We start from the raw sequence: 10,846 nt of genomic DNA, 5'->3' as shown, positions 1-10,846 counted from the left end.
AGGGTGGGCCTTGATTCGGTGCCCTGCTGTGTGGGAGTTTGGGAGAGAGACGTGGGCTGGGGGTTCCAGGGAGCCCAGCGGGCCACGCTATTTTGTGTATTTTATGGATATTTGGCATAATTTGGAATCTCTCATTTTCTGCAGCCACCGGGAGTGGACAGGATTCTTTTCTCATTTGTCACTCTAGTCATGCCATTGTCCCCAGGACCTTCCTCGTAAGGAAAAGACCCTGGGAGAGCATGGAGAAGGGACCCGGAGGGGCCGGGGAGGGGAACCGGGAGTGGAGGTGGTCAGATCGCAGCTCGGGGCCAGCTCCTGAGCTGGGCCACACTGGGCGTCAGGGACTCTGTCACCTCCCCGGCTCAGTCTCCTCGGCTGTCGTATGGAAGGATGATGTCCAGCCCAGTGGACATTGTGATGCTCTGTGTATCTCTGATGCAGAACCCTGCTTTTCTTACCACATGGCAAGGCCAGCTGCTAGGAAGGCAGCTTTCTCTGCTGATGCGCTCAGCAAGGACTTCTTGGGCATGGATGTGCCCACCCCGTCCCTGCCCTCAGGGAGCTCACAGGTTAGTGGCCAGAGAGAAAACCAACACATTAACAAAGAAGCAAGGGAGTATGAAGAGGGAAATTGTCATGAAGGGGATGGAACTGTGCAGCATGGGGGCCCGGACACTCGGGTTAGCACCAGGGGCAGCGAAAGACCTCTGCCAAGTGACATCTTAGCAGATGCCTGAGGACAGAAGGAGCCAGCGGAGCAAAAAGGCAGGAAGGGAGGGGGGTGCTTGGGTGCTCTGGGAGCCGTGAGCTAGGGATGCGGGGCCAGGTTGCGCCTGGAAGGGTGGGGGGCCAGGGCAGCAACTGCCTTTAGGGTGGGGAGTACATACAAGAACCACAGGAGGCTTGTCCTCCAGAGTTTGGGCAACGCCAAAGCCATTTGTTTTCTGACTTAGAGAAAAACAGTCCACGTGTGCCAACAATGATCTTTCAAACAAACGGAGAGCTATTTGTTATGGGGGGTGGGGAGCAGTGAGTGGTTCGGCTCCTCTGAGATGGGAGAAAGCTGGACTGTCACAGTGGGACATGACAGATGGCTTCCTGCTTGGAGCAGAACCGGGGCGAGGGAGGGGGTGGAGTGTCGTCTTTCCCTGGACCCAGGGGTCAGATGGTGGGGGGGCCTCCCTGGTCCCTAATCCCCCAGTGGAACCTCCCTGAAAACCAGTCCCATCTTCTGCAAATGACATGCAACATGCAATGTGCCGCTCCTCAAGTTTCTTGACTCTTACATAAGGACCCAGAGGGAAAATGGTTAGAACTTAGTGCCAGAAGAAGCTGGTCTCTCCTGACGAAAGGATGCATGCTCTTTGGTGAGAAAACAGGAATTATTTAAGTGCTCATAATTTGATTTTTACTTTGGTTGCCCAGAAACTCAGTCAAGTTTAGGTATAGGGATTATACCACTCCAGGTTTCTGGTACAATTGCTCCTTTCTGTCGCAACTGTTTCTTAAAAATAATAATAATAATAATAATAATAATGACAACAACAAAATTTTCACTAGTAAACACAATACCCCATTTCTTTTAGTTCCCTTTTGATCTCTAGCTACATAAAAATGGCTTTCTAGGGTGGACCTATACACTCATACTCAATTTTGTTTTTTGTTGTTTTTGCTTTGTTTTGTTTCTTGTTGTTTTTACATAATATTAGTTCACAAAGATCCTATTTCTACTTAGGCATCTTATTCAGCCTTTTATGCAATGGTACAATATTCCCTTGAACCACAGAATATTGGTATAGTTGAATCTAATCATAAACACCATAAATAGGCTATTAGACACTGCATTTTTTCTCGATCACTCACTATAATAAACAATTTTGTTATAAAAATAAATGAGTAAAGGTTATGAAAGAAGTTGCAAAGAAAAGAAATACAAATGGCTAATAAGCCCCTGAAACTTGTTCAAATTCTGTGGTGATACATCAGATGATGATTGATGATGCATTGAAACAGTGACACGCCCGTTGCTTTTGCCCGTGGACCTAGCCCAAATTAAACAAAGATGTTACTCAGTGCGGGAGCAGTAGTGGAGAGACTCCAGGCTTGGCCGTGTCTCTCTCCAGAGACATGAGTGAATCAGTCCACTTCTGGGTGCAGAATTGCTCTTCTAAGGCATCCTCTTCTACACTAGATGCTGAGCCTAGAACATGCAGGTTTCACCGCAGCATGGTTCATTAAACACTCCCCCTCCCCGGCCCCCCAATTTCAAAGTCCTAAATGTCCAGTCCCCAGGGAGTGGTGAAGCAAACGTATGTACAGCGTTCATACTATTCACTCTCAGATGAGCCCAGGACTGGGACTCAGCCGGCCTGGTTTCAAATCCTAGCACTGTCAATCACCTAGTTGTGAGCATTTGGCCAGTGACCTTGCCTCTCTGAGCCTCGGTTTCTTCATCTGCAGAATGGGAGCACTAAGACCTTCCATGGCTGTTGTGGTAACAAAATAATGTGCAGGCGTGTAATACGCACTGCACATACTACACCTACTCTGAACCATAAACTCTCTCCAGGGCCCCCTTATTCTCCCATGGCTTAAAAAACAACAATACCTAAGCACAAGTCTTCAATCTGTCTCCAGCTCAGAGCTCCCCACCCACGCCCATCCAAGTGCCAGCAGCTCTCTGCCTCTTGCAGACACCCCCCACCATCCAGTGAAGTGGACCAGATAATCTTCCCGAGCTGCCCAGGGCAGGGAACCCTTTGCATCCTCTACTCATTTGTCAAGGGCCAATCCCAAGCCACCTCTTTTGGGAGGCATCCTTAGCCTAGGAATTAGCAAGTGACGGACGCCCTTTCATGAGCATTCCTAGACTCTCTGCAAACCTCCACCTTAGGAGGCATCCTGTGAAGACATGAGTTTTTGTCTTTTTGTTTTTTATTTTTGAATCTAACGTTCATTTAGAAAAGGGGACATAGCATGATGGAACAGTTGGATACATTTTCCCATAGGGAACCCAACCTTGTAACCAATACCCAGATTTAAAAACCAGATCCCAACCAGCCCCCCAGAAAGCTCCCTTGTGCTCCCCCAAGGACTATCACTCTCCTGACTTCTAAGCTGTTCTTGTCCTTCGCATAGACGGAATCCTGCAGCACCCACTTTTCAGAGAAGCTGTGGCTTCTGCCTCAGGATGTTTTCATTCTACGCTGGTGATGTCTGGCAGTTCCTAATTAGAAGCTATTAGGAATAGTGCTGTTATCAACAGCCTAGTACCTGGCTTGCGGTGCACGCTTACACATGTGTGCATTTTTGCGGGGTGTGAACGTGGGACTGGCATGGCGCACCGGGGGGGCCATACTGAATGGCGTTCTTACGGGTTTCCTCTCATCCTCCGCGCACCTTCGCCTGTACTAGTTTGGGCCTCCCCCCCTTGTTTAAAACAAATGTATTTATGGTTCCAACAGACTAATTCACCTTCAGTAACCACGGTCTGGTTGCAGCCATGAATTCCCGCACAAAGAGGTAATTCCTGCCGGCCCAGCTCAGGGGCTGCTCCCTCTCGGCAAAACGAATCTCTTCCTCTGAGCTTCGGGGTCCTGGGTTCAACACATTCCCCGGGAGTTGGGATGTTGGTTCGAGTTCGTCTCGCCTGACTGGCAGTCTCCTGAGGGCAGCGCCAGGTGCCAGGACACGGCTGGGGCGGCCAGGGACTTGCAGGCCCCAGGATGGTGCGTGGGTGCAAGGCGGCCGAAGGCGGGAAGCGCTCTGACAGTGGGTGCGGGGCTTTGCTCGCGGGCCACGTCCTGCAGGGAGCCCCCCCCACCCCCCGCCTCGGAAGGGCACCGCCCTGTCTCCTCCCCCCTCCCCCGAAGTTGCCTACGACCCTTCGGGACCCCTCTCTACCTTGGTCCCGGGACCCCGCCCTTTCCGCGGAGTCGGGCGGAGCTAACCTTTGATACCCAGCCCGCCCCTCGGGCCGGCGGGTGGGGAAGGGATCGGGTTTCACGGGCGCCTGGGGGGAGGGGGAGGGCGGCAGCGGGTGGGGGTGCCTCCCGCCCGAATGCGCCCCCCCTTCTCGGCCCTCACCTGGGAGAGATTTGGGGTCCCCTCTCCCGCCCCGGGCCGTGGGCCCGCGCCCCCTCGGGACCAGGGTGCGCGGGCCCCAGGCGGGGGGCGGCCCGGGAGGGAGGGCACCGCGCGCCCCGCGGCCCCGCCTCCGCCGCGCCCCCCTCCGGGGCGGGATAATTGAACCGCGCAGCTGGGGCCCAGCGTTGGCTGCGGAGGCTCGGCCGGAGCGTGGAACCCAGGAGCCGCGCCCCGCGCCCCGCGCCTTTGTCCGCCCGCCGCCCGCCGCCCGCCGCCCGCCGGCCCCATGGAGCGCGCCGCGCCGAGGAGGGTTCCGCTGCCGCTGCTGCTGCTCGGCGGCCTCGCGCTGCTGGCGGCCCGAGGTAGGGGCGCCCCAAGTCCACGGCCCCCGCTCTGGTGGCTCCCCTCCCAGCCCCGCACTCCTCGGGAGTCCTGGACCTGTAGGCGTAGCGGGAGTCTGGGCGCTGCGCCCCCGCGGCGGTCCTGGGGTCCTGTGCGCTGAGGCCGTTTACCTCCTCCCCTCACCCCACCCCTGGCCCTGGTCCTAGTCACCTGGAAGACCTCGGGCACTTGTTTGAAAGAAGATTTTTCCTCCTCCCCGCCCCCACCGTCGCCCGCACCCTCCTGCTGCCCACCCTAGTGCTCACCCATCTTCCCACGGGGGCCAAGGCTGGGAGGTCAGCGAGGAAGCCCTAGCTGATGGTTGCTGAGCCCCCGGGTGCCCTGCTCTGCATCCAGAGCACCTATCTGTTCCCACTGCCCCCACCTCCACCTCTTGGTAGGGGCTGTTGTACCCAGGTTGTTGGTGAGAAGACAGACTGGGGACAGTACTTTGTCCAGGAGACAAAGCCACTCGTGCGTTAGGGGGTGGATTTGAAAAATCAGAAAGGAAGGGAGCGGTCTGGAGATAGATTTTTTAAGGAGATAGCCGTGTTTGGGGAAACCTCTGTCTGCCCTCCTGGGATATAGAGGGTCCCAAGACAGAGGCTCAGTCAGGCTACATACTCAGCCTGGGCTGCGGACAGGCCACTTGCACACCCACCCACCCTGTGGCAAGGGGCATGTGTCTCTCCGGGCAGACCCCTGGGCCAGAGTGCTCGGCCCAGGGCTGACAGCACAGGGATGGCCCTTCTTTCTCCCGTAATTCTCAAGGCCTAACTCCTGGGTTGCTGGGGGGGGAGGGCGCACGGGGATGCATTAGGCCCCGTGGATTAGAGCAGCTGCGGGTGAGCAGAGCCCTGGCCTCTGACCTCTCTGCTGACCCATGACTCATGAGTCATTAGTCAGGCCTGCCTGCCTGGAGGCTTTGTTCTTCCTGGGGCCAGGCCTAGACAAGAGCCCTGACCACCCTCAGAATCCTAGATGCTTTATCTCTGGCTTAGTTTAGTTTCTTTTCAACTCTCAGGTGACCACCCTCCACTTTGGTCAAAAGGTCACCTGGGAGAGGTTGGGGGCAGAGGGCAGATCTCTGCGGAGGTTTCTTGGCTTGCTCACTGGCTGCAGCAGATCCTGGGCCTCTGGCTCTGTCTGGGGCGTGTGCTGGGGGGCATCTTGTGGGGGAGATGTCATGGGAGGCACAGGGCTTGGGGTTGGCAGGGAGAGCCATCCTGGTACACCCAGGGGCTCACTGGAGGCTTGTTGGAAGAGACGGTGCTGGGGCAGGAGCGGGTCAGGCAGGCAGAGGGAAGACAGGCATTCATCAGAAGGTGACCGGTGGCTGGAGTGAAAACCCGTGGGGTGGGGGGCTCTGATTGGAGACCACACAAGACTCTTGTTGGAAATGGAAAGGGCCCCAGGGCCCCCTGGGTATTTTACAGATGGGGTAACTGAGGCAGGCCCAGAGAGAAGGCATAGGTGAACTCTCCCGAGGCTGAGTACCCGCTCCTCCATCACTGTGCTGGTCAGGCTGGAGGGGCTCACATCGTCTTTATCGAGGAGGCCCTGACTTCAGGCGGATGTGATAAAGGAGACCTGCTCATTGCGTACCCGGGTTGGCGTGGCCCTCTGTTTCTTTTGGGGTGGCCCCTCTTTTGAGTTTCCGCAAGTTTGGTGTGGTTTGGGGGGAGGGAGCTAGAGCTTCCTGGTTTGTGTCTGCGGCTGCAAGCTTGGAGGCTGTCAGGTTCCCTGAGGTGGCACGGGCCCACCCCTGGAGAGCCGGGGGGTGGGGGCGCACCAGGACACGTAATTTAGAAGTGACCCTGGGAAAGGCCACCCGGTGGTGGGCCCTTTCACTAATCTGCTGCGACGAGCTTGGCCTGGCCACAGCAGTGCAGGAGGGCGCTGACCTTCCGTGCCAGGGGACAGAGCCGAGCCGCCGTGTGTCCTGCTGGGCTCTCCTGAGAGCGGGGTGGGCGGGAGTGGAGAGGAGGAGGGCACTGGGGAAACACGGCTGTGCTTTCTCCAAACTTTCTTGGCCTCTGGCTCCTGTGGGCAGCGTTGCCGACTGATTACAGAGCAAGTCTCTGGGAGGGAGAACAAAGACCGGAGAGGGAGAGGGCTTGGCTTGGAAGCACGTGGCCTGCACCGCTGCTGGAACTTTCCCAGGCAGGGGGCTGGGGGTGGGGGGGGCTGCTGGAGGGAATTGGATGCACAAAGATGAGGCTCGGGGTGCCCCGGGGTGGGGGGCAGTGCCGCGGCCCCTCCTGTGGGGCCCATGGCTTGGGGTGACACCTTCTCCTGGCTCTGCCTGAGGCCCCCCAGCTCAGGGCTCCGTTTGCCACCCCCGCTGGACTGTGGTGAGTGGGGGCAGGGGAGCAGGGACAGCATGGCTCACTCATCTTGGGGTCCCAGCGGGCTGCCACGAGCTTTTGTGGGGCGGGAAAACAACTTTGCCTGTATCCGGCTGGAAAAGCCCACAGGATGGGTTGGTGGTTTCCTCATTTGTAAAACGAAGAGAGCAGAAACCGACTTCTTAGTGTGCCTCGGGGCCTGGGGGTGGGGGGGGGAGACATGGGGCCACGTCTGCCAAGGCAGCTGGATTAGTATGACCTATTATTTGTGTGGCACCCTCCCTTAGGGTAAGACGGGGTCCTTTTCCCCGAGAGTGCTCTGAAAGTCCTACTGATTTCCCCAGGAGGGCCTCAGAACCCACAGCTGTCGAGAGCCAAAGCCGTGTTGGGAAAGGTCACGCGGAGGGGCGTCCGCTGGCCTCCCCAGGCGTCTACACACTAGATATCTGCTCCGGGCCGGATGCTGGTCTAAATCGTGGGGGTACGGCAGGGAAGAGGCGAGGCCGGGCCCTTCTGCCTGTGGGGCTCCCACCCCCCAGGAGAGCCAGACGAGTGGACAGGCCATTACAAAGCAACCCCACAGGCGGAGAGTCAGGGCCGTCCTCCCCAAGGGCGAAGGATACAGCCTGTAGACTGGCAGATACAGCAGGCGCTGCTGGGTTTCTGGGCAGGGTGGCTGGGAGGACAGTGCCCCAGGCAGAGGGAACAGCACAGGCAGGGGCCCAGAAGGTGGAAGAGAACGTGGACATGTCTCCTCTTCCCTCCTGTTCCTCTGAAGGCAGGGCTCTGAGCATCGGGTGCAGTGAGTGGGACAGCCTTGCAGATACAGTTTTACGAACACAGGTCTACTAGCACGCACGGTCGTCTTGCCAGGATATTTTATCCAGTAAAAGACTCTCCTTTGCAAAACATCACATTATAACAGTTTGATTCATAAACGCTTTTTCAGGCTCTGTGTGGTTCCAGTGTCCTGGTAATGACCTCACGTGTGGCCACCTAACCAAACGGGGACACCCATTCTGTCGACTTTCCTGGGATCGGAGACCCTTGAGCCTGGAGGGACCTTGGTGAGGAGGGGGTGTGGCAGGGAAGCTGATGAAGTCGCAGCGGGCAGGGCAGGACCAGAGGCTGGGTGCTGCAGACCAGCGCTCTTCCCCCTGGGGCTGCCTCCCTTAGCCCTCAGGCTGGTCCTCAGCAGGCTCTGAGTCAGGAGGGGGTCAGGTGTGTGTTGCGCCAGCTGCCTGCACATTACCAGCAGGTGGGGGCCAGCACTCAAAGGAGGTGAGGAGACTGGTCCCAGTTCTGAATGTGACCAATCCCATACTCTCTCTACTTTTCCTTAAGTACGGAATGGGAACACACTCTGCCCTAGGAAATTTTAATAATTGACATATTTTATATGTAGTCACTAATTTAATCCTCTCAACAATTCTATGAAGAAGGGACTGTCCTTATTTTCATTTTATAGATGTATAAACGAAGGCCCTGAGCAGTTAAGTCACTTGTCTGGGACACACAGTGGTGAGTCGAGGGCCAGGACAAGGCACCCCACGCTCCTGACCGCTTGGCTGTCTTGCCTTAAACCCAATGAGGGGAAACAAAAGCAGGTTGGACAGGCCTTCAACCCCACAGACAACTGCTGCACATGTGAGGGGGTCCTGAGGAAGAACAGGTGTTTCCCATTCATGGGGGACCACAGAACCCTTGAGGGGCTTGTGGCTGGCTTGGTAGGATCCCCCAGGTGATGGCACCTGTCTTGTTTCAGATCTGTGGACAAGCCCGTTCTGTCCCGGGGAGGCAGGGGCCGCGGTGATGGAGGGCTGTTTGCTCGGGTACCCAGCCCAGGGCCTGGCCTCGGACCTGCCTCTCCCTTGGGTGTGGCCCAAGCCAGGCCCTCCTTGCTGCCATCTGGGGGTGGGGCTTGGGAGCCCCCCAGGAACCTACGTTGGCAGTGCTCCTCCTGCTTCAGGGGGAGGTGGTGCATGCAGGGATGGATGCCTCTGGCCATAGGACAATGGGTGAGGTCTAGAACTGTCTGCAGGGTAGAAAGTCGCCCCTTTCCTGGCACCTTTGTAAAGGAAAATGTTCTTGGCCTGGGTCCTGGGTTCCAGACACAACAGGGCGGGCCCAGCATCTGGAAAAGACAGCCCTGGAAATTGTTTAGGTCATATTCCTGCCTGATCGGCCCCCGGCCTTGCCAAGTGCTGCTGCCAGAGGGCTGTGCTGACATGACCAGCACTGGGAGTGGGGGCACTGGGTTCCTGCCCACCCTGTTGCTGACTTCCTAACCTTCTTTTCTCCGTGTGGAGGGTCTGTGATGTGTGTTGTTACCTGCATGGCCGGCTTGGGCCACTCAGAGGGGACACCACACAGAGGGGGTCTGGATCCTCCGGGGTCCCTACACCTCCCAGATGGTAGCAAGGATATAAGAACCAAAGAACCAGCCTTGGGGTCCGATGGGGCCCCGGACGGGTCTTATCATGCGCACTTGAGGTGAATTTGGGAAGACATAGTTCGTCTATCAGGACATGGAAACCACAGATCAGCTGATCCAGTCTTTGTATAGGTGGGGAAACTGAGGCCCAGGAGGAGGAAGTAGTGATCCGCAGTGTCATTTATCGGCTGTTTCTCCGTTCTAGTTAGCAAACGTTTCCTGAGCCTCCCTTATGAGCCTGGCCTGGCCTCAGAGGAGCTAATCGTCACGCTGCCAACATTTGTCAGCATGTCATCCCTGTACTTGGCAAGCGCGAGGCCCCTGGGACACGGGATAGACAAGGTCCCTGCCTCATGGAGCTTGTGTGCTGTGTGGGTCCTCCTGTGGCCCTGAATCAAATTACTGCAAACCGAGCGGCTTAATACAACAGGTCTATATTCTCACCATCCCGGAGGCCAGAAGTCCGATGGCACGGTGTCTTGCAGGGCTTGGCTCCTTGCGAAGGTTCTCGGGGAGGATCCGTCCCCACCTGGGCTCGTGGCTGCCTCTGTCTTCATGTAGCTTTTTCTTCCTCTCTGTGTCTCTTCTAAGGACCTTTGTCTTGGGATTTAGGGCTCACCCAGATGATCCAGGAGGATCTCATCTTGAGATCCCTAATTACACCTGCAAAGACCTTTATTCCAAATAAGGCCACATTCGGGGTCAGGGCATGGATATATCCTTTTCGGGGCCACCGTTCGAGCCACTGCATATACTAATAGACGCCCTCACGAGGATGTATCGGTAGGAATCAGTGCCACAATGACCGTGACATGCCATGTTGGGGACAGCAGGCAAGGGTGCCTCTCAGGTGGGTGGGGGGGTGATACCTAGCTGAGGTGTGAGTGGCAAGGAGCCATCTGTGACCTGAGGAGAGCTTTTGGACAAATGAAGCAGCTGGCTCCAGGCCCCAGGGAGGACCGGGTGTATTGGAGGGACCGGAGGGAAGTGTGTACCTCTGGGGAAGAGTAGAGGGGAGACGGAGGGTGCTGCAGAGGGTGGCTAAGACAGGAGGGCCTTAAAAATTAGGGTGCAGACTGTGGGTTTTATCCAGAGTGCACTGGGAAGCCGCTGGAGATTTTAAGCAGAGGAGTGACTTTATTTGACTCAGGCTTCTAGAAGCCACTCTGGAGTACTGCATGGTGACTGGACTGTGGGGAGACGAGAGTAGGCAGAATAAGCCAGCATGGAGGTTTCTGCAGGGTCCAGGGCTCAAGATGCCCTGGGCGGAGCGGTAGTCAGGGGGCCACTGGGAGGGTGGATAGATCTAGGGTGTCTGGGAGCTCGAGTGGCCAGGACTTGCCCTGGGATGGGAGAGAGAAGGTGAGGGAGAAGGAATAATTCAGGCTGACCCTGTTGGTGTGGTGCAAGCAGCTGGATGGATGGTGATCGCTAATGACTGAGCTGGAGAAGGCTGGATGTGGTGGGGCCGGGGGGGGGGCAGTAGAAGAGTCCAAGTTCCTAGTGGACCCCGTAAGCTTCCTGCTGGGCATCTGGTGGAGCCTGGGGTTGGAGGCAAGATCAGGCTGCAGGCAGAAATATGGGAGTCTCAGCCCAC

The 10,846-nt window shown here is 56.9% G+C and overlaps 1 protein-coding gene across 2 annotated transcripts in view; it reads left to right on the top strand.

The window, feature by feature from the left end:
* Nucleotides 1–4,286: 4,286 nt before the first annotated feature.
* Nucleotides 4,287–10,846, top strand: part of FBLN1 (fibulin 1) — an 81,699-nt gene continuing 75,139 nt past the window's right edge. For both annotated transcript variants that reach the window (XM_025881864.2, XM_073882624.1), the window contains exon 1: nucleotides 4,287–4,448. In XM_025881864.2, the coding sequence (XP_025737649.1) occupies nucleotides 4,373–4,448 (76 nt within the window). In that variant the 5' untranslated portion in view covers nucleotides 4,287–4,372. The remainder of the gene's footprint in view (nucleotides 4,449–10,846) is intronic.

The sequence above is a fragment of the Callorhinus ursinus genome, unplaced genomic scaffold (genome assembly GCF_003265705.2).
Source record: "Callorhinus ursinus isolate GAN/ISIS: 27379988/994484 unplaced genomic scaffold, GSC_fseal_2.0 scaffold48, whole genome shotgun sequence".
Classification (NCBI taxonomy): Eukaryota; Metazoa; Chordata; class Mammalia; order Carnivora; family Otariidae; genus Callorhinus; species Callorhinus ursinus.
This window is presented reverse-complemented; position numbering and strand designations above follow the sequence as displayed.